A 26,839-nucleotide genomic window follows, 5' to 3' on the forward strand; every position below is an offset into this window, starting at 1 on the left:
CATTTTAAAAGTAACCTTCCCAACCCTGATGAAATAAATGTTTCGGAAATATTTTGTTACTTTAGCTGTAAATATGTTTTAGATACTGTCAATATGTACATATTGTATGTTTCAGCATCTATCCGAATGTACAAAAATCTAAGTTTTGTACCTGCAAATGTTACATGCTAATACCTACTTATAAACAATGAGACCAGGCTGGAATAAACTACATATGCACTCTCTCTTATTTGATTTCTATAGCGCCTTTCACAAACTCAAAGTCACTGCACAGCACAGACTGGAATCTATAACACATCATAACAAACAAGTATGAAAGAAGACAAATAATGAATACAGTGAAAAGAGGCAGAGAACATAAACATGTCAATAACCTTGAGCAAACAACTGGGATTTGAATGTAGGGAGAGATGAAATTTCACAGAGAGTACCACTGAAACCCCTGCCACTCACAGAAGACAATATGAAGTTGGAAAACATTAATAAATTGGATCCATAGGACCTGAGAAGCTGAGCAGGAGCATTGGGGTGAATCAAATTGGCCAAATAGTGTGGCACAACACCATGTAGGGCTTTTAAAGTGGTGAGTAGAATTTGAGCCACGGGAAGCCCGTGTTGTTTCTGGAGGACAAGAGAGATGTGTGTGTTTGAACACGGGCAGATTGTAAACTCTGAAGTAGTTAAGTGCAGTAATCCAAACGTGAAGAGATGAAGCCGTGAATGACAGATTCACCATCGCTCCCATAAGATGAGCAGAAGGGGAGAACATTAACAGGGCACCAACAATGTCAAGGCATAGATGAGAGTAATGTCAAACAAGGCGCTTGAGGTCTGTACTTATAAAGCTTCAGTTTTTCCAGGCTTGAAAGTTGGCGGCCATCCCCACTTCCCCATTAAGATCACGGGTACAGGATATACAGACTGGAGGGGAGAAGAAATTTTACCTGGCCTTGGAACAAATATACATTTGTGTGTTGTCTGCATAGCAATGCAGAGTATTTTTCATGCAGGTTTTTTTTTTTTGCCTAGAGAAAGCATATAGATTGCAAAAAAAGTAGTGGTCCTAAAACAGAGCCTTGGGGAACTCCACAAGACTGGAGGTGATTTGTGCTTCCCAAACGAAACAACATTTTGCCTATTGCCTAGGTATGAAAATACAGAGTTTGTGGCAAACCTTATCAAAAGATGTGCTAAGTTCTAGGTGGACCAGGATACTATTGTCTCTAGAATCAGAAAACATGAGGAGATCACTGATTAACCCTAAAAGAGCTGACTTTGGGCTATGAAGTGCACAAAAACTAGAGTATAAAAATGACATATTATAAAATAAAATAATGTAAATACATAAACATACTAAAGTACTGTAAACAAAAACATACTAAAGTACAGTAACAATGTAATTGTACAGTATGTCGTTTTTACAACACTGTTAAAAGGGGGCTGTCATAAAATGATTTTTTAAAGCAAGTGGTGCAGCCAGTTAGTTTTGAATTGATACTTAAGAAGAGTTGAACTCTTCTTTAATTTTCACAGTTGTTTGGTGTTGCAGTGAGGTGGGAACAGATCTGCCCGGGTTTTCTGGACCTACATGAGCTCAGAAACAGGCTCAGTCTGGTCATCACAAAACAATTTCCTCATGGTCTCAAGATCTGACAGTTAAGTAATGAAAATCTAAGTCCATTTGTACAGGCTCAAATGTCTGTTTGTGTAATCATGTGTAAAAGGCTTTGGGTTGGGAAGGTGTAGAGCGAAATGAGGAATGTGTGTGCAGTGGTCAAATGTTTGTCTAAGTATCCCAATCTGCTTGGGACAGACCACGTCTCGCCCTCTAGATCTGTGGACTTCATTTTTACATAAGCTGTTTTGCGGTGGAACACAAAAGGCATTTTTTCAGTCATGCTATGACTGACAATAGAGCCATAAAATACACCAAAAACGCAACATAAAATCACAAAGGGAATCACTTTTCAGTGATCTTCATCTCCAAATTACTCATTTAAAACCTGCTGCCTGAAGCAACCTTACGACAGGTTTTACTGCAGTGAAATCAAACGCTCATTGGCTTTCGCCTGCTTGGTCACAGATTGTGATGTGTATCGGGATAATATTTTCAGTGAATAACAACTTAAATTCTGCTCAGTTCCTCACACTAAACTATTGTATTCCACCAGAGAGGACTGCGACTGCAATACGTCATCATTTAGATTACTTTTAATGCTGCTTTTGACATTTTTACAATAAGCTACAATACACTTGGTTATGGTTAGGTTTAGAGGTAGGAGTGAGATTACCAGCAAAATATCTTTTTAATGCTATACTGTTACTAAAATTGTAATTGAATGTCGCCATATGTCTATGTCACCAACAAAAATAGTTCCATATATAAGTGTCTATTTACACTAAGTGCAAATAGCCAGAGGCTATTTACAGTAACTTCACTCACCAATGTCTGGTTGGGATAAACATCATTACAAATGACACCTATCAAATAACAGCAGCAGTGGTGTAGGTAGTAAGACACAAGGCAGTAAGTTCTGACGTGATCGATCTGAGTTCGAATACACCTTTTGCCGAACTCGTTCTGCTCCCATTCATCTCCTTTTCCCATCACATATCAGATCTGAAAGGCATTTATTTTGAATAAAAATTAAGAACATATACGAAAAGTAGAATTAAGGCAGCATCCATTTAATAATTTTAATAAATATGAAACTTTACACTGAATATGTTATTATTGCATACTGTTTTATAATGTACTACAGTACTGAGATGCAAATACCTACCACTATTTGCACTAAGCATAAATAGCATCTAATTACTATTACACTTATTGCCAAAAAAATACTATTTTTACCTAGTGTAAATAGTCAATCGTTATTTGCTCTTACTGTAATTAGAATATATCGTTATTTCCACTTAGTGTAAATAATCACTGAAATAAATCCACAGCAAAAGAGTTGTGCATCTGTGAGCAACAGTGCTGTTTTGTTCCTGAATGAATCCACATTTTAAATGAATAAGCTGAGCAAGTGATTCAATTACATTTGTAAAATCACTTGCTTCATTCCTGAATGAATCAGTTCCTTCTGAACGAATCAAATGATTATGTGACTCATTCATTAAGACAGCTTTTTTAGTTCCATATTTAAAAATAATTTATTCCCCCCTACCCGTTCATATTTCTATATTTAAAATGTTATATTTTAAACATTAATCTCATAACATTATTTATGACTTTAGAATTGCTTTAAATGCATTCATGACACCCATTTTTATTTAGAGGTGGTTAACAAAAACAAGACATCAAAGTTCATTTATGCCTCTCGCCTTAAGTATTCAGTATTTAGATTGTTACTAAACTTGAGTAATCTAACAAAATACGTTACAAATTACTTTTTAAAGCATGCATTTTGAAATCTGTAGTGAAATACATTTTAAAAGTAACCTTCCCAACCCTGATTAAATAAATGTTTCGGAAATATTTTGTTACTTTAGCTGTAAATATGTTTTAGATACTGTCAATATGTACATAGTGTATGTTTCAGCATCTATCCGAATGTACAAAAATCTAAGTTTTGTACCTGCAAATGTTACATGCTAATACCTACTTTTTGAAATCTGTAGTGAAATACATTTTAAAAGTAACCTTCCCAACCCTGATGAAATAAATGTTTCGGAAATATTTTGTTACTTTAGCTGTAAATATGTTTTAGATACTGTCAATATGTACATATTGTATGTTTCAGCATCTATCCGAATGTACAAAAATCTAAGTTTTGTACCTGCAAAACCTTAAGTATTCAGTATTTAGATTGTTACTAAACTTGAGTAATCTAACAAAATACGTTACAAATTACTTTTTAAAGCATGCATTTTGAAATCTGTAGTGAAATACATTTTAAAAGTAACCTTCCCAACCCTGATTAAATAAATGTTTCGGAAATATTTTGTTACTTTAGCTGTAAATATGTTTTAGATACTGTCAATATGTACATATTGTATGTTTCAGCATCTATCCGAATGTACAAAAATCTAAGTTTTGTACCTGCAAATGTTACATGCTAATACCTACTTATAAACAATGAGACCAGGCTGGAATAAACTACATATGCACTCTCTCTTATTTGATTTCTATAGCGCCTTTCACAAACTCAAAGTCACTGCACAGCACAGACTGGAATCTATAACACATCATAACAAACAAGTATGAAAGAAGACAAATAATGAATACAGTGAAAAGAGGCAGAGAACATAAACATGTCAATAACCTTGAGCAAACAACTGGGATTTGAATGTAGGGAGAGATGAAATTTCACAGAGAGTACCACTGAAACCCCTGCCACTCACAGAAGACAATATGAAGTTGGAAAACATTAATAAATTGGATCCATAGGACCTGAGAAGCTGAGCAGGAGCATTGGGGTGAATCAAATTGGCCAAATAGTGTGGCACAACACCATGTAGGGCTTTTAAAGTGGTGAGTAGAATTTGAGCCACGGGAAGCCCGTGTTGTTTCTGGAGGACAAGAGAGATGTGTGTGTTTGAACACGGGCAGATTGTAAACTCTGAAGTAGTTAAGTGCAGTAATCCAAACGTGAAGAGATGAAGCCGTGAATGACAGATTCACCATCGCTCCCATAAGATGAGCAGAAGGGGAGAACATTAACAGGGCACCAACAATGTCAAGGCATAGATGAGAGTAATGTCAAACAAGGCGCTTGAGGTCTGTACTTATAAAGCTTCAGTTTTTCCAGGCTTGAAAGTTGGCGGCCATCCCCACTTCCCCATTAAGATCACGGGTACAGGATATACAGACTGGAGGGGAGAAGAAATTTTACCTGGCCTTGGAACAAATATACATTTGTGTGTTGTCTGCATAGCAATGCAGAGTATTTTTCATGCAGGTTTTTTTTTTTTGCCTAGAGAAAGCATATAGATTGCAAAAAAAGTAGTGGTCCTAAAACAGAGCCTTGGGGAACTCCACAAGACTGGAGGTGATTTGTGCTTCCCAAACGAAACAACATTTTGCCTATTGCCTAGGTATGAAAATACAGAGTTTGTGGCAAACCTTATCAAAAGATGTGCTAAGTTCTAGGTGGACCAGGATACTATTGTCTCTAGAATCAGAAAACATGAGGAGATCACTGATTAACCCTAAAAGAGCTGACTTTGGGCTATGAAGTGCACAAAAACTAGAGTATAAAAATGACATATTATAAAATAAAATAATGTAAATACATAAACATACTAAAGTACTGTAAACAAAAACATACTAAAGTACAGTAACAATGTAATTGTACAGTATGTCGTTTTTACAACACTGTTAAAAGGGGGCTGTCATAAAATGATTTTTTAAAGCAAGTGGTGCAGCCAGTTAGTTTTGAATTGATACTTAAGAAGAGTTGAACTCTTCTTTAATTTTCACAGTTGTTTGGTGTTGCAGTGAGGTGGGAACAGATCTGCCCGGGTTTTCTGGACCTACATGAGCTCAGAAACAGGCTCAGTCTGGTCATCACAAAACAATTTCCTCATGGTCTCAAGATCTGACAGTTAAGTAATGAAAATCTAAGTCCATTTGTACAGGCTCAAATGTCTGTTTGTGTAATCATGTGTAAAAGGCTTTGGGTTGGGAAGGTGTAGAGCGAAATGAGGAATGTGTGTGCAGTGGTCAAATGTTTGTCTAAGTATCCCAATCTGCTTGGGACAGACCACGTCTCGCCCTCTAGATCTGTGGACTTCATTTTTACATAAGCACCTAATCGAGAGGAGATGATGGGGCATTTATCATCAAGATGTCTACAATCACATTTAGAGTGTATACTGTATGTGTGGAGTGGCTTGGCTGTTCCCAACTCTGCACACTTTGGATGTCTCTTTATCTGACCCCCGTTTGAAGCGTTGGAGTCTACTAATGATCTGATGAGTAGGACTAGGTTTGTCTGATAAGGGAGACATACGCCATGTGCAGTGCTAGCACTGGGAACCACTGCAGTAAATGTCTGAAAGTGCAGAGAATGCGCTAAAAAAATAGCCACTGTCACAGAAGCTCAACACAGTTACTGATTCACAAGACTTTAATAGTATCTTGTTTCAATCTAGTGAGTCAGTACAAAACAAAACCATTCTTGTGCATTAACTCTGAGTAATCATGCAAAAATGAAGTGACGTTGCTGGGCCGGAGTGGATGTGCTATTCCTGTCTCAGTCGCTGCCGCTGTGTTTGCTGGTAAGGTCAGTGAGTGCAGTGGGCAGAGGTTCCTGTGACGTCTTTCCTCTCGTGCCCACAGTGACGGCTGTGAAAAACACTAGGGAGTCACTGAAGGCTGCAGGCCGTCGATCTGAGCCATATCAGCTGAGAAGTCATGTCTCATCCTGGAGAAACAGAGAGAAACTGAGAGAGAGAGAGAGAGAGAGAGAGAGAGAGAGAGAGAGATGGAGCTGTGAGCCACTGTAAGTATGGAGTTGGAATGCATATAGGATGTTAAAATAGAAGAAAGTATTTTTTTGGACGGGCTGTGTCTCAAACTCTACTGCACTGTCTTGCTGTCTACATGAGCGACTGACTACATAAACACTCCTAATCAAAATGGAACCTTACATGACACAAAAATGTAAACCTTTTAATCTGGTATTCATCTTTCTGTCTGATCTAAATAAAAATGCACATCTCTTTATGCATCTAAAACTGAAATGCATAGCTGTATTCTTTCTTCTGTTCTGATCAGAGCACATGCACCACAATTTCCTTTCGCATGCTAAAAGGACAGTGGAAAGCAATTAAGATGATAGATGAAAACAGTAGATATTAATGCATTTCCCCACCAAGTGAACATCCACATGCTCAGTTTGATGAAGGTGACTTTGTCGAGCGCTCTGCTTTTCACTCAGAAATTGCTTCAAGTGCTTTTGCAGACAGAAGATTAAAGTCGTGATGTAACACAAGTAACAACAGAAATTTTCTTCTGTACTGTGACGTACCTCTGAGTGAAATGCATTGTAAAAAAAGAAAAAAATATAGGGTTCAGAGGGTGGGGACTTGGTTCAATCCTTTGGTTGTTGATTGGATGGAGAGCTGCAGATCTGAATGCGAGCTTGAGGTTGAATTTGAGAACGTTTAAGCAGGGTTTAATGCTGTGTTCGATTCACCTCGGAAGTCGGAGCTGTGAATGATTTAAACCCAAGTTTTAAACCGCATTTTGCAACTGCAGACACTCACACACACCATAGCAACATGTTCACAGATAGAGGTTGGGCAGTAATGAGTGTATGACTCAATAATGACACGGGAATATAACAGAAGCTTTATAAATATTCTAGTATTTGTAGCTTTCACTTACTTTTCACATAGAGAGCAGCCATCTTGAATTCTCAACTTGGGGTTGAGCGAGGCGGACCGAGTTTCTGAGAAGGAACTCCATTTGAAAAACCAGACATGAAGCTCCGATGACAAATCGAACGCAGCATAAGCAGAATAAATGACTGCAGAAGTCCAGCATAAATCACCAGAGAAAAGACTGAAGCTCCAGTTATGAAATTTTAATTAAAAATTACAAACTCAAAGAAAAAAAATGCATGGATGAATCGTTCATTATAAAATGCATTTCGAAAATAGATATGGTGAATTTGCATTTCATGATGACTTTAAGATCTAATTTCAAAGCATATTTAATGTCTATGTTTTTGAATATTATGTGGATGCATAATTTGCAGATTAACACGGTAACACTTTACAATAAGGTGCATTAGTTAACATAGTTAACTACTTTAGTTAACATGAACTCAGCATGAACAATACAGCATTTATTAATCTTAAAGGGGTCATATGATGTTGCTAAAAAGAACAGTATTTTGTGTATTTGGTGTAATGAAATCTGTTTATGCGGTTTAAGGTTAAAAAAACACATTATTTTTCACATACTGTACATTATTGTTTCTCCTCTATGCCCCGCCTTTCTGAAACGCGTTGATTTTTACAAAGCTCATCGGTCTGAAAAGCGAGGTGTGCTGTGATTGGCCAGCTATTTAGTGCGCTGTGATTGGCCGAATACCTCAAGCGTGAGACGGAAATGTTACGCCCCTCACCATACTGTGATGCCCTGTCAAAGGAACAATTTAAATCGCATCATATGACCCCTTTAATGTTAATTTCAACATTTACTAATGCATTATTACAATCAAAAGTTGTGCTTGTTAACATTAGTTAATGCACTGTGAACTAACATGAACTAACAATGAACGACTGTATTTTCATTAACAAAGATTAATAAATACTGTAATAAATGTATTGTTCATTGTTCGTTCACGTTAACATTAACTAATGGAGCCTTTTTGTAAAGTGTTACCATTAACACTATGAATACATTGTTGTAGTAGGGTCTGCAAAGGGCCAGTAGGAGCTGATGAGGCATGACTTTGATGAACTACGGAATATTGATATTTATTCAATATCACAGAAGGAGGAGTGCCGTTATACTCAATATCGGCACAGTCGTCAGTCAGTCCTAATCACAGATGTTGATATTCAATACTGCAGTGGGATAATTGAGCATTTTTGGACAATGAGAACAACGCATTTATTAGTATCTCGGGGTTACATTTTGGGCATCAGCCATGCTGGGCAACATGTTTTCCATACGGAGCGTTTTCGGACATTCAGCGTTTGGCAGCTCAGTGGCGTTAACGCGCGCGCTCTCTCACTACCTCTACCACCACAGATGCTGTCTAGCTAGGCAGCTCAGTAGGTGTTGAGACAGCTCCTCAGAGGGAGGGTTTCTGTTATCTCGTCTGGCCGCTGGAGAGGCGCCGGGGTGTCGTGAAGCAGCGGAGATCCGCCATGACTTACACCGCGGACGCTCTCCGCTCGCGCGCGTCTGGAGCTTTAACCTCGAGCCGCGTTCCGTCAGTGCGCCCGACGAGCATGTCCTGAGAGCCACGAGCCCGGAGAGAAGATGACAGTAAGTTCTGCTCTCGTGTTCGTGGGGCTGGGATTTCAGTGAGATATGAAGAATGCGGGCTGGAGTTCGCCGTGAGATGAGGAGCGTCTCCTCGCTGCTGCTCGCCCGGGTGTTTAATGGGAGGGTGTGAGGACTGATTTAGAAACATGACATAATTGAAACCGACTGAGATCCTCGCGTGCGTTCATTTAAATCTGCGCCGATTGAGCGCTTCTGTAATGCCGATGAGATTTCATGAGAGGTGCGGAGAGCAGTGCGTGATGTTACTTATATGACTGTTATTATAAACACGAGTATATCGAGCTTCAGGTATGTAGGATATGCATGAGTGAATGAAGTGAATGCACTGTCCTTATGAAGACATCATGCATCATTAGAAAGCTGAATGACTCCAGTATAATGGGATTAATTTAGTACCGCTTTGCCAGTTTTTGCTGTGTGTGCGTGCTGTAATGTGTGTGTGTGTGTGTGTGAGAGAGAGAGAGAGAGAGAGAGAGAGTGTCACAGCTGTTTCTTGCGCATTTATGTTCGTGTTTAATCACTTTAAGCAATCACTTATATGTAAATCAAAGCATAAGGCGCTTTGATTTACACTCTCTCTCTCTCTCTCTCTCTCTCTCTCTTTATTTTTTCTCTGCGTGACTAAAAGTCCGGTGTCTCGTGAGATTAAAGCTCCTGATCTCGACAAATCACGCGAGGACTCCTAATGTGTCTTAAGTGTCGATGAAAGAGCCTTTAGAAAGAGCATTTATTTTATAAACCGACTTCATAGAGAGCATGTAGTTGATCATAAAGCTTCATAATGGACAGGTTTTGATAGATGTATATGAGCTGTGAGTGTTCAATCATGGTCACATGATATACACAATATTATACAATTACATAATACAAAATTATCTACATAATCCACACACACACACACACACACACACACTCACACACACACACACACACACACACACACACACACGTTTGTTTTTGTGAAAAGTGGGGACTCTCCATAGGCGTAATGGTTTTTCTACTGTACAGACCGTATATTCTATTGCCCTACACCAACCCTACCCCTAAACCTACCCCTCACAGGAAACTTTGTGCTATTTCAGATTTTCAATACACTCCATTCTGTGTGATTTATAAGCGTTTTGAAAAGTGGGGACATGGGGTAATGTCCTGAAAAGTCACCTTCTCCTTGTAATACCTATGTCATACCTTTGTCATTATACAAATTTATGTCCTCATTTGTCAAAAAAACGTGCACACATATTTGCCAGCTATATGATTTTTGTTCACAATTGGGAGTCATTTTCTGAAATGTGGTGATATTACACAAAATGCATTTGACCTCCTCACCTTCAGACATTCTGTCCCCGCTTTGTTTTATGTTCACCATGTTCTTATAGACAGATGAAACACGGAGGCTGGCTTTCCATTCATAAGTTAGTGGCTCTGCGCTGAAATGCACTAGCTGTGACTGTACTGTGTTTTCAGATGTGTTATTGTAGTAATAGCTGTGCAGTACTCCAGCTCATTGCTGTTCTGAAGGAGTTTCATTCTCGATTGTTTGGCATTGAAAGGCAAAGCCCAGGAGCCTGAGTTCAGGAAGGAAGTCCCATGTGGCATCATTGTGTGTGTGTGTGTGTGTGTGTGTGTGTGTTCGCTTTAGAAGTTAAACATAGTGCTCACTTACATGCGTTCAACGATTCCCCTTTCCTTCTCAATAATATGACAGAAATCTGTGGAATTCTCTCTGTCAAACTGACTGATCTGATTATTGGCATGCCTGTTTTACACACTGTAATAGTTACAGTATGTAGTGTAAAGTAATAGTAATAGCGCCCCCTAGCAACAGAAATTAATGAGATTTGGCATGTGTCCTCAGATAGCCCTGTTCTACTGAAATACTGTGAACTAAGCTCATATATGATATTTGTAAAATATAATTTATAATTTAACAGTAATTTAACTCAGCATCTTCATGAGCTGATCTGATGCAATGGTCTCAAGTTACTGAAATATGTAACACATGAATTTAATTCACACATATTTGTAAATAAAAGCATGTTATTTGAGACAAGCATTCATAATAAAGTGGTGGATCACAGGGTTATTGTAGGCAAGGCAATTTATTTATATAGCATATAAAAAATTGATTTAAATTCATTTAAACCGATAAGAATAAAACAAAATATCATTATAGTTAACTAAATCTGAAACTAAAATTAAAGTCAGTAGAAAAACCTTTTTGTTACTTGAAATAAAATAAATGTTAACTGACACAAGTTATAAAAAAAACGTTTTATTTCAGCAAGTTGCCATGGCAGCTTTTCTCGTTATCATTTAATTTAACCAGATATACTAAAGTAACTAAAGTAAAGCTGAAAAAATTTTATAAAAACTATATAGACATATATATTTAAAAAAGTACTAAAAATGACAAAAACACACAACAAAATTACTAAAACTAACTAAAATGAAAATGAAAATGGAAAATATATAAATAAAAACTGATTTAAAATAATAATAATAACTATAACCGTATAATCTCAGTTTTGTGCTGTTAGCATTGCCAGATTCAGTAGTTGATGTTGCTCTGAAAAGTTTTCTTGGTGTGGTTTGCCGGCCCTGTGTGTGTGTGTGTGTGTGTGTGAGAGAAATTGAGTGTGTGTGTGTGTGTGTGTGTTTGCGTGCATCTGTGTAAGCTGTGGAATTTGGGACGATCTTACCGAAGTTGATGGTATCTGTGATGTACAGTCTGATGCTCAAATGTTATAGAAAAGAAAATGATGAAGAGCACAAAACACTGAAGGACAATGAGCTCATTCTGCTGGGTAGAGGACCCGTGAATATGGTGATCAAAGCAATAATTGGTTTCTGAAATATACAGTATGAATTAGGCTGTAATAGGATGCATGACTGCCTCATAGCACTTGATCTTTCTTTATAATAATATAACCAAAATAATGTTGTGTTCTGGTCATTCTGACCCGGAGAGGAGTTTCTTTTTCCTGAAAATGATAGTTGCATTCACCTAAAAATACTGACTTTGCTCACACGGGGTATAAGTACTTCCCAAAATATTCTCAAAAAATGGCAAGAATTATCAAAAATAATGCCTTTTCACTCAAAAACTGAGGTGCATGAGCTCAGGTCAATGAAGCCAATCATCAATCAGTTCCAAAAAGAAACTCAAAACCTGGGCTAATTGGCAGAAAACAAGATTTGCTGATAATACAGCATAACCAGAGATTCACAAGCTATTTTTAAAAGGCTTGTAATTATTGACCAGGAACACAAAGTAATGCAGGATGTTCAGCACAGCACAAGGGTTAAGAATAGCAATGGTTGTAAGTTTTCTGCAGTGTATGTCTCTAATGCGTTGTGTCTGTGTCTCAGGATTACCGGGAGGATGGCATGGATCTGGGCAGCGATTCCTCCAGTCGCTCCAGCTCCGAGTCCAACTCCAACAAGGTGACGCCATAAAACAAGATTTGCTGATAATACAGCATAACCAGAGATTCACAAGCTATTTTTAAAAGGCTTGTAATTATTGACCAGGAACACAAAGTAATGCAGGATGTTCAGCACAGCACAAGGGTTAAGAATAGCAATGGTTGTAAGTTTTCTGCAGTGTATGTCTCTAATGCGTTGTGTCTGTGTCTCAGGATTACCGGGAGGATGGCATGGATCTGGGCAGCGATTCCTCCAGTCGCTCCAGCTCTGAGTCCAACTCAAACAAGGTGACGCCATGCTCCGAGTACAAGTCCTCTCCCAGTCTGGAGCTGGCCGGACTGGAGGACTACGAGGAGGACGAGGACTACCAGCAGTACAAGAGGAGAGCGCTGGTAGACTGGGAGAGGGAGTACGGTGGGAGCTACGCAGACGACCAGCATCAGGACTTCAGCCAGACCTCGGTTAACCGCCGCAGCCTGGCGGAGGAGCTCCAGAGCGCCAAAGCGCCTCTCACAGGTCCCGTACCCGAGGAGCTGAAGCAGAACGCCAACTCCATCCTGCCCTGCGAGGGCAAGACTTCAGGCAAACCCAGCCACGGGAGCGGCGTGACGGGACGGGAATCCGGAGAGGTAAGAGGCGGGATCGGGCTGGGACCATACAGAGAGGAAGAGGTGGAGGAAAGCCAACTTCCACCAATGGACTGGGCGGCTCTGGAGAGACACTTGGCGGGCCTACAGTTCAGAGAACAGCAGAACCACAACCACGGCTTGATCCGGACCAACTCCACCAGCGTGAGTCCACATGAGTCTGTGATGCTGCTGGAGAGCATGTTCATGCTTGCTGGGCTTGAGAATTGATCAACTCTGTTCTGGTTCACATTTGCTTAAAGGGGTCATATGATGCTGCTAAAAAGAACATTATTTGGTGTATTTGGTGTAATGAAATGTGTTTATGCGGTTTAAAGTTAAAAAAACATTATTTTCCACATACTGTACATTATTGTTTCTCCTCTATGCCTCTAGTGTGTCATGTCTAATAGACTGTGATTAGGAAGCCTATTTAGGACCGGTCAGTATATTTGCAGTTTGGGTGCAGAAATGATGCACTTCACTGGTTCTTCATTGATATTTTTGGGGCAGAAAATATGATATTTCTACTAGTATTTCAGTCAGAATTTGAGCGAATTGCATATGATCATGTCCAGGTCACATTTCACTGAATATAATTGTAATTTAGCAGTATTTGAGGTGAATGTGACAGTAATGCTAGGTCATGTGAAACAGGTCTTGTTTTCGTTAGGTTTCTTGTCATTTGGGGGTGAAATAGAGGCTTGTGAGATCGAGCCGTATGTGGTTTGACTCTTAGTGACTGAGCGGTGCGTCTTAGTTCACTGTGAGCGCAGTGTCGGAGCGTCACACACTCTAAATGTGACCCTGCAGCACAAAAGCAGTGTTAAGTCGCTGGGGTATATTTGTAGCAATAGCCAACAATACATTGTATGGGTCAAAATTATACATTTTTCTTTTATGCCAAAAATCATTAGGATATTAAGTAAAGATCATGTTCCATGAAGATATTTTGTAAGTTTCCTACCATAAATATATCAAAACTTAATTTTTGATTAGTAATATGCATTGCTAAGAACTTCATTTGAACAACTTTAAAGATGATTTTCTCAATATTTAGATTTATTTGCACCCTCAGATTCCAGATTTTCAAATATTGCCCTATCCTAACAAACCATACATCAATGGAAAGGAAAAAAAGATTAATTCTGAAAAATTGTCTGCGCTGCAGTCCCTTTCAGCTTACTTTTAAAAAGAATACTTATTACAGAAATAATATACTTAAAGTATTACATTTAATGCAAACTGCGTGTAATGATTTTTGGCACTTAACTGAATGTCATTTGCAATCACATTAAATGCATTTAGCTGAACTTTAGAGTTCTTTATTTATTTATTTTTTAAGTTCTTTAAAATCTAAAATCTATAAATATTTCATAATTACTTCTATTGTCTTTGAAATAGGGTTAAAGTATTGCTAAATGTACTGAAAAGTACATAAGTCATATTTAAATATATTTGTAATTACACATTTATAATGATGAAGTTCAAGTTGCAATTTGAAAATCATAACAAGCGTACTTCTTTATAACAACAAAAGCATTGATTTAAATGAAAAGTAAAACTTTTAAACTGACATTATTACAAAGTGTGCTTTTTAAAAGTGTTGAGAAACAGTCATGAAAGGTCACTTAAGTGGCCTTTTATTTCATTAATATTGCATTATCTGCCATTACAGTTTTTTTTTAAGTATACTTGTAAGATTTGAAATACTCTACAGTGCACATTCAGTACAGTTGAGTCTTGCTGTCATATCTTTCATGAACAATAACTATATTTCCAAACAGGAATATGTGGATGTGATGATGGTGTGTGTGTGCAGTGATTGGCATCTGTCATATCGCAGCAAGATTCGTTCTCAGTGTTGTCTGATGGATCGATCGAGTGATGATGATGACGTGGTGTTCTGAGCTGCGTATCCAAATACTGCTGGTTTATTAGCTCTTTGATTAGCAGGGATCATTGTGTACTGTGCTTGCTTTAGTATGTCTTGAAATATATGCTGGGTTCATACATCCCAGCGGATGAGGATCCACATTTACTGTGTAAACAGTCTGGACGCGTGTCAGAGCGGTATCAGTGTGTCTGCAGAGCACATGACAGAGATCAGATGTCTTAACTACACGCTCATATGTGTGTGATTGAACAAACCCGATCAATCAGGCTGTACGAGAGAACGCCTCCGACTCATAACCTCACTACATCTGCAGCTTCATTAGGAGAATAACTGGATGGGCCTGGATCATCCCTGTGATATTTTGAAGAATGTTTGAACTGTTAAACAAACGATAAAAGTTAATGGGACCCCAAACGACACTAGACCCCCACTGACTTCATTGTATGACAAAAACAAAACCCCACAAAATATCTTCATTTTGTGAAGCGTGATCCTAAAGTACCAGAGACTGAAGTGTCAGGACTGCATTTCTAGTACCCTTTTTTTATTGTATGTACTATTTAATAGCACGTACTGTTCAGTTCTCTATTCTGTATTATTAATTTTCAGGAATGGTTTCTATTTAAATCTTACTGATATATTCTAACCAACCCCTAGCCTATGGGGTTATTACATAACCACTGGTAACCTTCTTGAAATGTTTAACCTAATTTGTTTGAATATATGACCCCCTGTGTTCTGGGTCTAAATTCCGTTTTCTTGGGAAAAAAAGGCTTTATTTTTCAGAGCTGTTTTCTCTGTATGTGGCGCTTCTCATCTGATGAGCGACCGGCTTAACAAGGTGCAGTAAATGGTAAAACTGTTATTTTACAAGTTTTAGGCTCTAATCTTTGCAGCTGATTACTAATACTAATACTGAATATAAGACACATGCAGAGCGGATAGTGTGTGTGTGTGTGTGTGTGTGTGTGTGTGTGTGTGTCTGTGTCTGTGTCTGTGTGTGTGTTGAGCTCAGCAGATGGCGCTGTTGCAGCACTCATGATCTGACTGCAGTGAGAGGTTCAGGTTCACACAGATCATCATCAGTCATGTGGATCCAGCTCAGAGATGTGCAGATCGTTCTGAGCATGAGCGTGTGCTTTTAAATTGTTGATGTGTGTGATTAAAGTGATTTCTGATATTTCTAGTTCAGCAGTCATTAAATCACTGAAATGTCCAGTGTTATTATATGCGATACTGTATGTATCATACATTTTTAATATTATTATTTATCATAGTGCTGTATGGTACAATGTAATTACATTGTGCCCCTAATTAAAAACTTTAACCTTGAACAGTCACAGTCTGCACAGGTGATGACTGAAGAATTACTGCAGAATTCAGAAACATAAGAATCAATTAAAGGAATAGTTCACATAAAAAACAAACATTTGCTGTAAATGTGCTCAGCCTCGAGCCGTCCAAGATCAGGATGAGTTTGTTTCTTCATCAGGTTTGTAGAAATGTAGCACTGCATCAGTGTCTCAGCAATGGATGCTCTGCAGTGAATGGGTGCCGTCAGAATGAGAGTCCAAACAGCTGATAAAAACATCACAATAATCCACAAGTAATCCACAGCACTCCAGTCCATCAGTTAACATCGGGAGAAGACAAAAGCTGAAACTAATACATCGTTAAGACCTTTTTTAACTAAAATATGAGTCTATAATCCATAATAACGCTTCCTCCAGTGAAAAAGTGTTCTGGTCTGAATCAGGAGAGAAATCTGCACAGATCAAGCAGCGTTTAAACAGCTCTAAACTAATATGTGTCAAGAGTTTTGATGTGAGAGACAACAGCAGATGCACTTTTTCACTGGAGGAAGCGTTATTATGGATTATGGACTCGTATTTTAGCACGAAGCAACTTCAGCAATTTCAGCTGTAAAGCTGACATTAGCTGGTCACTTTACAGGCTGTTTTGAATGCAGTAAAAAGCGGGGGACGTCTGCTCAACCTACAGTGTGTGATGGGGTTTGCTGAGGTGAGAGTGTTTGAGAGCAGCTTCATCATGCAAACACACTGAGCTGAGGGATAAGAGCGTGCTGCAGGGACGAGGCATTTCTGTAGGACAGAACCCAGAGACGTGTTGCATTTGAGCTCTTCCAGATCCATTGTCCTGAAGTCAAAGTATATGAATTTTGGGTTAAATACCTGAAATAAGGTGAACACAAGCTCAAGATATATTAAGATATCTTGATGATATAGTTCAAGATATATCAAGAACCTTTTATTATACGACATGAAATACATCAGTAATAACACTGTAAAGCTTTTACTTGTCTTGAAAGTGTCTAAACGGGAGATTGATGGACATTTAATGTCATCAAACTGAACAGGTAAACTCATCAAATCACTAGTTGCTTTCACAGCCTCACTGTTTATAATCAAACTTTCAGGGAAAATGCTTGGAAATAAAGACTGAAGCAGTTGTCAGAAATCATGAAATCTTTGTGAGCATGGTGTATAGTTCGTTTTTTACCATAACTTTAGCTATTTACGTAATTAGCAAATTCATAAAAGTGTGTGTGTGTGTGTGTGTGAGTGAGTGAGTGAGTGAGTGAGTGTGTGATGCAGCAGGCGACATATGTCAGTGTCCTTCAGAGTGTCTGTTGTTGTCATCATCTCTGCTGGGTTCAGTGCTTCATTCACACTCATCCTGGACAGTAGAAAGACCAGCAACAACACAATCTGATAAACTCATCCAGCCCTGCTCATCCTCTCACGTACAGAAGCACTAAGCTCCTGGTTCATCTGTCCATCTGTGTGGATGGAGAGCAGCTTCTCCTCTGGATCTGTGAGTGAAGTGTGCAGAAGTGTCACTCACCGTCTGCCTCACGACAGCGGCACCTCTGATGTGTCAATCACAGCAATCGTGACAATCCTGCGGTTCAGTGTGAACAGTGTCACAGCGTTAAACCACAGTGAGGAACAGCACTGATTCAGAGTAAAACACCTCTAGACTTACCATCATTCAGAACAACAGCAGCATTCGTGACCCGTCACCCACAGACACACAAACAGGAACATCAGCGTGAGATTCTGATTATGTTTGATCGTGAGCTCAGAGCGTCACATGATCATTCTGTGGTCGAACGCCTCACTTCTGCAGTTATTACACCGTGCACGTGGAGAAATGCGGGAAGCTCAAGAAGAAGCGGCCAGCAAAATCAAAAGAAAGAAATAACAATCTACATTTTGTAATATTTTTCCACTGTGATTTCACTGTTAAAATTGAATAATCCCTCTATAAGCCTTGAATGCACTTACTGTTTAATGAAGAAATAATCAGACTTAATTTTCTCATTTCCATTCATCATTTTGGATAAACCTAGTGTTCTTTGAAATCCATTTTAGTTTTTCCCGGATTCAGTTTTTTATTTATTGTTTTTATTATTATTTATTTTCTTCTTCTTTTGTTTCAGGGTTCCATTTTAATGCAATCCATTTAATTAAAAAAAACTTCAACAATTTATTTAACAATTAATATAATTTTTTCAAAGCTTTACAACACTTTACAATAATAGGGCCTCTTTTTCTTTTCTTTTGTCCTTTTTTTTTTTTAAATTCCGTGTTGTTGGTTTTATTTTTTATTTTTTCTGGATTCCTGATTTAATACAAATTTATTGAAATACAAATGAAGGCGTAACACATTTACAGTTTAATTAAACTTTAAAAATGTAATCAAATGAAAATGTAACAATTCCTTTTGTAACAGAGGTTTACTGTTTAAATTAAAACATGGAAGAAAAATTGTTCCTTAAAAAATTTAATAACTATTATTATTATATGAGTGTGTGTATCATGTAAAACTGTGGCATTCGTTCACACAGAGACATGCAGAACACGCAGACTTCATATTTCATTAGCAGTTTTTAGCTCTTTAATGTTCACAGACACTAGTCCACATCACCATGTGATGAAGTGAACAGCCCTACTTTTTATTTATTTATCCAGTATTACAATAGCATTCTGCCTTATACTGTAAATACCTTTTTTATGACTGGATTCTATGATTCATATATTTTTCCACACTGTGGAAATCATACAGCCCCAGATAATCCTTTGGGGGTTTATGGCCGTTTGGAGAAACCCTAGTCTCATGGTTGACCACTAGTCTAACCTAAAGCCTGACTTCATTTATGAGTTTTTTCCCCCAGTTGATGATATCCCTGGACCTGCCCAAAGGGAGATTTTGATCCACAGACAGACTCTGTTCCCGAGCTATATCTAAATGAACACTGCTGAGCTCCAGTAGATCATCCAGACTCCTGATATAGTGAGAATATGGAGGAAAAAACAGCTCAGTTTTATTCAGAGACTCAAAAATATTCAATTTGCTGCAGACGCTGATATTTATATGATAAAATGTTGCTGCTTGTAATGTAAATCAGTGAGATCTTTCTAACAGTACAGCAACTTAGACTGGATAAAACACAGAGTGTGACAGCAAAGTTTGATCATTTAGAGCCTTAGAAACTCATATCAGATATGATACAACAGCTTTATAGGATTCAATATCAGTCTTTCTTTCATCATTTAGTGAAAACTGTGTTGAAAGCATTTTATTTTAACTGGATTTTACTGATAAAAACAATGTTAATTAATTTTAAACAACTTTACTACAGAAAGTGACTGTTCCTCTTATCAAAATCACCATTTCAGAGCAAATACTTACAGTATACATTAAAAAGACATGAACATTCTGTCATGTTGTTCCAAACCTGTATGAGTTTCTTTCTTCTGTTGAACACAAAAGAAGACATTCTGAACAATGTTGATGACTTATTAGTTATGGTCTCCACTGACTTCCACAGTAGTTTTCTTTTCATACAATGGAAGTCAATGGCTACCGGCAGCTGTTTGGTTACTAGCGTTCTTCAACACATCTTCTTTTATGTGTCTAACCGTTTGATCTTCAGCGTGTGTGTGTGTGTGTGAGTGTGAGTCTGTGTGTGTGTACCTGGTATTTATCACGTTATGGGGACCAAATGTCCCCACAAGGATAGTAATACTAGTAAATTTTGACCTTGTGGGGACATTTTTGAGGTCCCCATGAGGAAACAAGCTTATAAATCATATGTGAATGTGAGAAGAGCGCTGGATTCATCTGCTCGCGTCACACAGGTTACTCATCACATGCTGTGTGTGTGTGTGTGTCGTTTGAGAAGCACGGATGGGTTTGAGTTTATCAGTGATCGGTGTTTGTGTTCATTCTCACTGTAGTGTAGTGTATGTCAGTGTCTCTGAGCAGATGTTAGTGTAACTGATATAAGTGAATGTCCTTGAGAAGCAGCAGATCTGAGGTTTGTCAGACATGTCTGCTCTCGTCCCTCTGTCAGTGTGTTCTGCTCATAAAATGCGAATGCGAGCGCAGGCGTGTTTACAGCAGGACTGAGCATGAGCGCGGCACACACAGGGAGGGTGACGGCATGGGTGATGGCCGCAGACCCTACTGGTAGCTTTGACAGTGTGTGTTTGCTGTGGAAACGCATGACCCGCGGCAACACATTCAGCCTGTGTGTGTGTGTGTGTGTGTGTGTGTGTGAGGCGCGCTGGCCTGGTTTGCTGTCTAAAAATAAAGTTTTTGCAGCATGAAACTCAAGCTGAACACATCTGGCCACGTCCTCACTGCAGTTATAAGGTCTTCACTCATTTACAGCAGTTATGTCTGCTCTCCACTACGTATCAACCTACATTAAACCTGTAGTCTGAACAGAACAAACTACAGAAATATATATAGTTGTAGTTTGTTATAGCAAAACTTCTAAAAAAAAATGACAAAAACACAATAAAACTAAATTAAAATTAAAAACAATATATATAAAAATCTAAAAATAAAAACATTCAAAAATAGATATACTACCTCAGTGACGCTAAAATAACACTCGTGAATTCAAGTCATCTAGGAAACTAGATTTAAGTTTAATGGTTTAATTACATTTTAATAATAAAAAAGAATGTCAAATCAATCAAATTCATACTTTTTTTTTTTTTTTACTAATGTATTAATTTATTAAAATTTTAACATCAACAGTGCCCGGAGAAATGTGTTTTATCTTTTTAGAAATGCTGTGTCGTCTATTTGATTTTTTTATGGATTTCTGGGATTTATGATTGAATGCAAATTTATTATAAAAAATAATGGTAATCAAATGAATGCATAAAACGTCGAAAATTTAATTAATCTTTTAAGGCACAATAAGTTTTGCTTATTTTTTGATGTAAGTACCTAGTAGTTAAGGCCACTTAATATAAAGTGGGACCATTTTCTCGAATGGCAGGTGAAATGCTGGTGAAGTAATGATGATGATGATGATGATGATGAACTATTGCTGTGACTCGTCAGGATTGTGGCGTGTTCTCATTGGTTTGCTGGCCTGCGTGAGGTAAAGCTGCTGAGGAAGCGCTCGCCCCAAGCGGAAAAAATGGGCTTTTCATGCTTCAAGCAAAGCAAATTTTGAAAGTCTCCTAACAAACATATCTTCACGTTTTTGGTCATACACAATGTATGTTGAAGATATAGGTTGGCAACATGTCTGAGTAAACGAATAAAGTGATATATATTTTTTTAATGTTTATAAAATTTATGTAAAAATGTAAATAATAACAAACATAAGGAAAACAAAGGAAAAAATAATATGCTATAACATTTTTCTGAAGATTTTATTGTTTCCTTTGTTTCCCTTATGCTTGTATCACTTACAGTTAAAGTTTTATTGATTTTATTGTTATTTGCAATGCTGCAATGTTTTACTTTGGCAATATTTTTAAAAATATTATAATTTGGGGTATTTTGCATGGTCTAGAGTAGAGAGGTTTTACTCCTATTCAGTAAATATTACATATCATTACGTAACAACGTGTAAATGTTATTTGGCAGTTTTTACTTGGAAAACCAACTATATGTTTTTCTAGCACTTGAATAAGAATGGATGAACCTGAAATGACAAAACAAGGATTGAAGATGAATTTCATTTACAAATAAGGTATGAAAAGTGCACACTTTTAAATCGACACCTGCCACGGTGTTTCATCTGTGGTCTCTCTTTGAGTGTGTCCTAGCCGATGCGGATCTTAATCTAGCACTCAGCATAGCCGGTTAAAAAACTCACCGCTCGCCACTCACACACACACGTTGATTTGTCTCTCTGCTGAAGAGGCTTTTTTTGACAGTGTTTCCTCGTTATTTGCAGCTCTGTTGTTTTGGCGTCCTGCTGTGAGTGTACTTAAACATTCATGACTGAGCGCTGTGGAAGTGTCAGGCGTCTAAAAGCGTCTCTTCCCTGCGGATCACAGACAGAGAACAGAGGAGAGAGAAACACTGCAGAAAACACGTCCATCATGTTTAGTCAATCATCTCTAGTACTAGTGCTCATAATGTAGCATTGCATCAGTGTCTCAGCAATGGATGCTCTGCAGTGAATGGGTGCCGTCAGAATGAGAGTCCAAACAGCTGATAAAAACATCACAATAATCCAGACTCATCCAGAAACATCCAAACAGACTCATCCACATCTCGGATGGATGGCCTGAGGGTGAGCACGTTTTCAGCTAATGTTCAGTTTTGGGTGAACTATTCCTTTAAGTCGTATCTGCTGCTCAAATCTATATTTAGATTACTGTAGCTGTTGGCAGCTCAAGATTGTGCCATTATGGTGCCTTTATATAATGCGCAAACACACACACACAGACACATTTACTTGGAAAACCAGCTATATGTTTTTCTAGCACTTGAATAAGAATGGATGAACCTGAAATGACAAAACAAGGATTGAAGATTAATTTCATTTACAAATAAGGTATGAAAAGTGCACACTTTTAAATCGACACCTGCCACGGTGTTTCATCTGTGGTCTCTCTTTGAGTGTGTCCTAGCCGATGCGGATCTTAATCTAGCACTCAGCATAGCCGGTTAAAAAACTCACCGCTCGCCACTCACACACACACGTTGATTTGTCTCTCTGCTGAAGAGGCTTTTTTTGACAGTGTTTCCTCGTTATTTGCAGCTCTGTTGTTTTGGCGTCCTGCTGTGAGTGTACTTAAACATTCATGACTGAGCGCTGTGGAAGTGTCAGGCGTCTAAAAGCGTCTCTTCCCTGCGGATCACAGACAGAGAACAGAGGAGAGAGAAACACTGCAGAAAACACGTCCATCATGTTTAGTCAATCATCTCTAGTACTAGTGCTCATAATGTAGCATTGCATCAGTGTCTCAGCAATGGATGCTCTGCAGTGAATGGGTGCCGTCAGAATGAGAGTCCAAACAGCTGATAAAAACATCACAATAATCCAGACTCATCCAGAAACATCCAAACAGACTCATCCACATCTCGGATGGATGGCCTGAGGGTGAGCACGTTTTCAGCTAATGTTCAGTTTTGGGTGAACTATTCCTTTAAGTCGTATCTGCTGCTCAAATCTATATTTAGATTACTGTAGCTGTTGGCAGCTCAAGATTGTGCCATTATGGTGCCTTTATATAATGCGCAAACACACACACACAGACACACATTCTGGAGCTCTTCCAGATCCTGCACTGAATCACAGGACACACACACACACACACACACATTCTGGAGCTCTTCCAGATCCTGCACTGAATCACAGGACACACACACACACACACACACACACACACACACACACAGACTTCAGCAAACACCACACTTCCTCAGATGTACTCAGGAACATGAATGTCTGATATCTCATGAGCATCAGTTACAGAAAGCGAGTGCGATGCCTGTGATGTCCTCTCATATCACGCACACACACACACACACTGTGTGTGCCGCCTTCTGCCTGAATCCCAATTTCACACCCAACAGCACATCATCCAGAGAGAGGAGGCGATTATCCTCCATCCTTTATGTTTCATGACAGGGATTTGACAATCAATGAATGGCCAGAGAACAGTGAGATGAGCTGAGCTCTAATGCACTCTTCAGACTGGAAACAGGATATGATGTCATCGCTGCTCCACCTGACTGCCACTTTACAAGCATCTGAAATACTGCAGGTGACGTGCAGATCCATGATCCATGAGCCTGATCTCTCTTGGTTTGTTCTGCCGGACAGTTTTAATGTAATCTGGGGTTATCGTCTTCAGTGTTTCCCAAGCTCATAGTTTCAAGAGTTTAGAGATGTCACAGCGTACATTTATAAGTTCTGAGATAACTTTCTTCTTACTGTTTGTCCATTTTTTGTTAGTGTTGTCATCTTTTATTTTATTTATTTATTTATTGGTTGATTGATTGATACGTATCAGCACTGTATGCCTTAAGCTTATGAATATTTAATGAGGCAAGCACTGTTTGTGATTGGTTGTTAACATTCTTTGGTTAAATGCAGCACTAATTTTACAATAATAGTGTGATGCATTCCTTTATCCAGGGTTGTAGTGATTTAACCCGGGGTTTAGAGTAGTGTTAAAGTGGACAAGCATCACAGTGACTTTAACTCTTCAGACACACTGGGATGTTCTTCAGCAGGCCTGATGAATACAGTCAGGTTATTGTGCGTCTGATATGAATGTGGTGAAGGAGAGAGTTAATCTGGTTTATGTGAACTGAGGGCCAGATGGCACAGACAGATTAAACTCCTCCTGTTTATCCTGCACTGCTCCAAGAGAAAGACTCGCATTAGATACGTGTGACGCACCCTGTCCTGCTCCAGAGCCTGATTTCTGAAGTCGTTTCTGTATGATTATAAACGCTAAACAATATATAAAACAAAGAATGTGTTCATATGTTGCATTGTGTTATTACGGGTCGACAGTTCAATTTGGCATTAAACTCAAGATTGTAAAAACTATACAGTGCTTTTAGAAACAACAGTTGTTTTCTAAATAAAATCATTGTAACGGTTGACATAGTGTACTTCAAATATTAAAAGTATATTTAATCCAAATAGGGAAACCAGGGAAACATGCAGAATAGACAAGACCTGACAAAGAACACAGGAAAAATGAATAAGCAAGCCCACCTCATGTAACAAAAGTAATGCATTACTTTTCATAAAATGTAACAATAACACTTTCTATGAAGCCTGTATTTATAATGCATTATAAGAGTATTCTTAAGGCAGTATAATGAATTATTTTTAAAAAACGTATAATATGTTGTATCATCTCATGAGTAATCATAACAATAGTTTTAATGCATTATAATATTTACTTGTTTGTGGTTATAGCTTTTAAGAGTATGATGATTTATAATACACAATGAACACAATGCATCCACTTAACTTACAATAGATTATATTTCCCATCATTAATAATGTATTATACGTCTCATATCTTGCAATTGTTAACTTGTTACTTAAAGCAGATGAAGACCACTTATAAATAATAACAACAATAATAATAAAAATAATATTTGTTTTGGTAACACTTTATTTTAGGGTCTCTTAACTAGTTGCTTATTAGCATGCATATTAATAGAATATTAGCTATTTATTAGTACTAATTAAGCACATATTAATGTTTTATTCTACATCCCTAATCCTACCCAATAGCTAAACTTAACGACTACCTTACTAACTATTAATAAGCAGCACATTAGGAATTTATTGAGGGAAAAGTCGTAGTTAATAGTGAATAAGGGTTCCCTATTCTAAAGTGTTACCAAATTAAGTGGATTTAACATGGTGTTTATTGCGTGTTATAAATAATCATACTCATAAAAGTTAAAACCACAAATAAGTTTATTTATGAGATGAAACAACATATTATAAGTTTTTTTTATAATGCATTATGCATTCATTATAATGCCTTAAGAATACTCTTATAATGTGTTATAAAAATGGGCTTCACTGAAAGTGTTACCAAAGTAACTAATGCAGTTAGTTATTGTTTTATGGAGTAACACAATTGCAAAAACTCTGATTGTTTAAGCACATGCACGACGAGGAAGATGAAGTCTATTCAAAACAGTCTTTAAATAATCCACAAGTAAATCCAAATAGAGAGATGAAGAGAGACATCCAAAGCGTAGACATCAACAATGCCCGACAAACTGAAAGAGCAAACGCAAGAACAAGTCTAAACACTGAGTGAATGTGACAGCAATATTGTAACGCATTACTTTTAAAAGTAACTTTCCCCAACACTGCATGTAACACTAAAGCACATGTGAAGCATAGATTATCAGGAAGATAATCATGACTAAATTTGGCCAAAAAGATGAAAAGCCACTTGAAATTGGTCAGTGGTCAACAGAAGAGGGGTGCACTCAATGACGTGCCATGCCGCATGCACCATCTCACCAAAAGACCCCAGAGTGGACGTCATGTGGTCACGGGTTCAGGCTTCAGGAGGTGGTCAGGGACAGGGGGAATTTATACGCAGCGGCCACCATACAGAAGCTGCTAACTTCCAGTCTAACACTGAGCAACACCCCACGACCCTCGACGAGCAAACAATTAGTTTTCATGATTTGTGTTTGCATATGCAAGCAAGTTGGAAGCACAGCAGGCCAGAGGCCAAAAACAGCATCCTAATGCAGAAAGAGAAACCATTTACAAACAAACTGAAGTTCCTGGATCGATGTTGAAGTGTTTAGAGAAGTGTCTGTGTTGACACATAGTAACGTTATTAAAGTTATTGTTTTACACATATGGAAATGAAGGACCCAAATGGCACCTGTTTTGTAGATTTGTGTTAAATATTTGCTAATACACATCTTTGTGTGTGTGTGTGTGTGTGTGTGTGTGTGTGAGTCTGAGTGTGTGTGTGTGTGTCCACTTGTTGTTTGTCTGGGCTGTGTGGAATGTGTGAGGAGTTCACAGTAGTGCTCTGTCTGCTCCACTCTGCTCTCAGGAATTCTTTAGCTTCAGGAATGTGCCACAGAAAGCCTCTTTTCTTTGAAGTGCTTCTC

At 38.2% G+C, this 26,839-nt stretch overlaps 2 protein-coding genes across 2 annotated transcripts in view; both read left to right on the top strand.

Moving 5' to 3' along the window:
* The window catches only part of LOC107720417 (IQ domain-containing protein J), a 164,802-nt gene extending 152,369 nt beyond the window's left edge, over positions 1 to 12,433 (top strand). Inside the window, exon 7 of the mRNA XM_016528113.1 lies at positions 12,347 to 12,433. Within this exon, the coding sequence (XP_016383599.1) occupies positions 12,347 to 12,433 (87 nt within the window). The remainder of the gene's footprint in view (positions 1 to 12,346) is intronic.
* A 186-nt stretch (positions 12,434 to 12,619) lies between these two features.
* The window catches only part of LOC107720449 (schwannomin-interacting protein 1-like), a 31,759-nt gene continuing 17,539 nt past the window's right edge, over positions 12,620 to 26,839 (top strand). The window contains exon 1 of the mRNA XM_016528150.1: positions 12,620 to 13,194. Within this exon, the coding sequence (XP_016383636.1) occupies positions 12,634 to 13,194 (561 nt within the window). The 5' untranslated portion in view covers positions 12,620 to 12,633. The remainder of the gene's footprint in view (positions 13,195 to 26,839) is intronic.

This window comes from Sinocyclocheilus rhinocerous, unplaced genomic scaffold (assembly GCF_001515625.1).
Source record: "Sinocyclocheilus rhinocerous isolate Xijiao unplaced genomic scaffold, SAMN03320098_v1.1 scaffold601, whole genome shotgun sequence".
Classification (NCBI taxonomy): Eukaryota; Metazoa; Chordata; class Actinopteri; order Cypriniformes; family Cyprinidae; genus Sinocyclocheilus; species Sinocyclocheilus rhinocerous.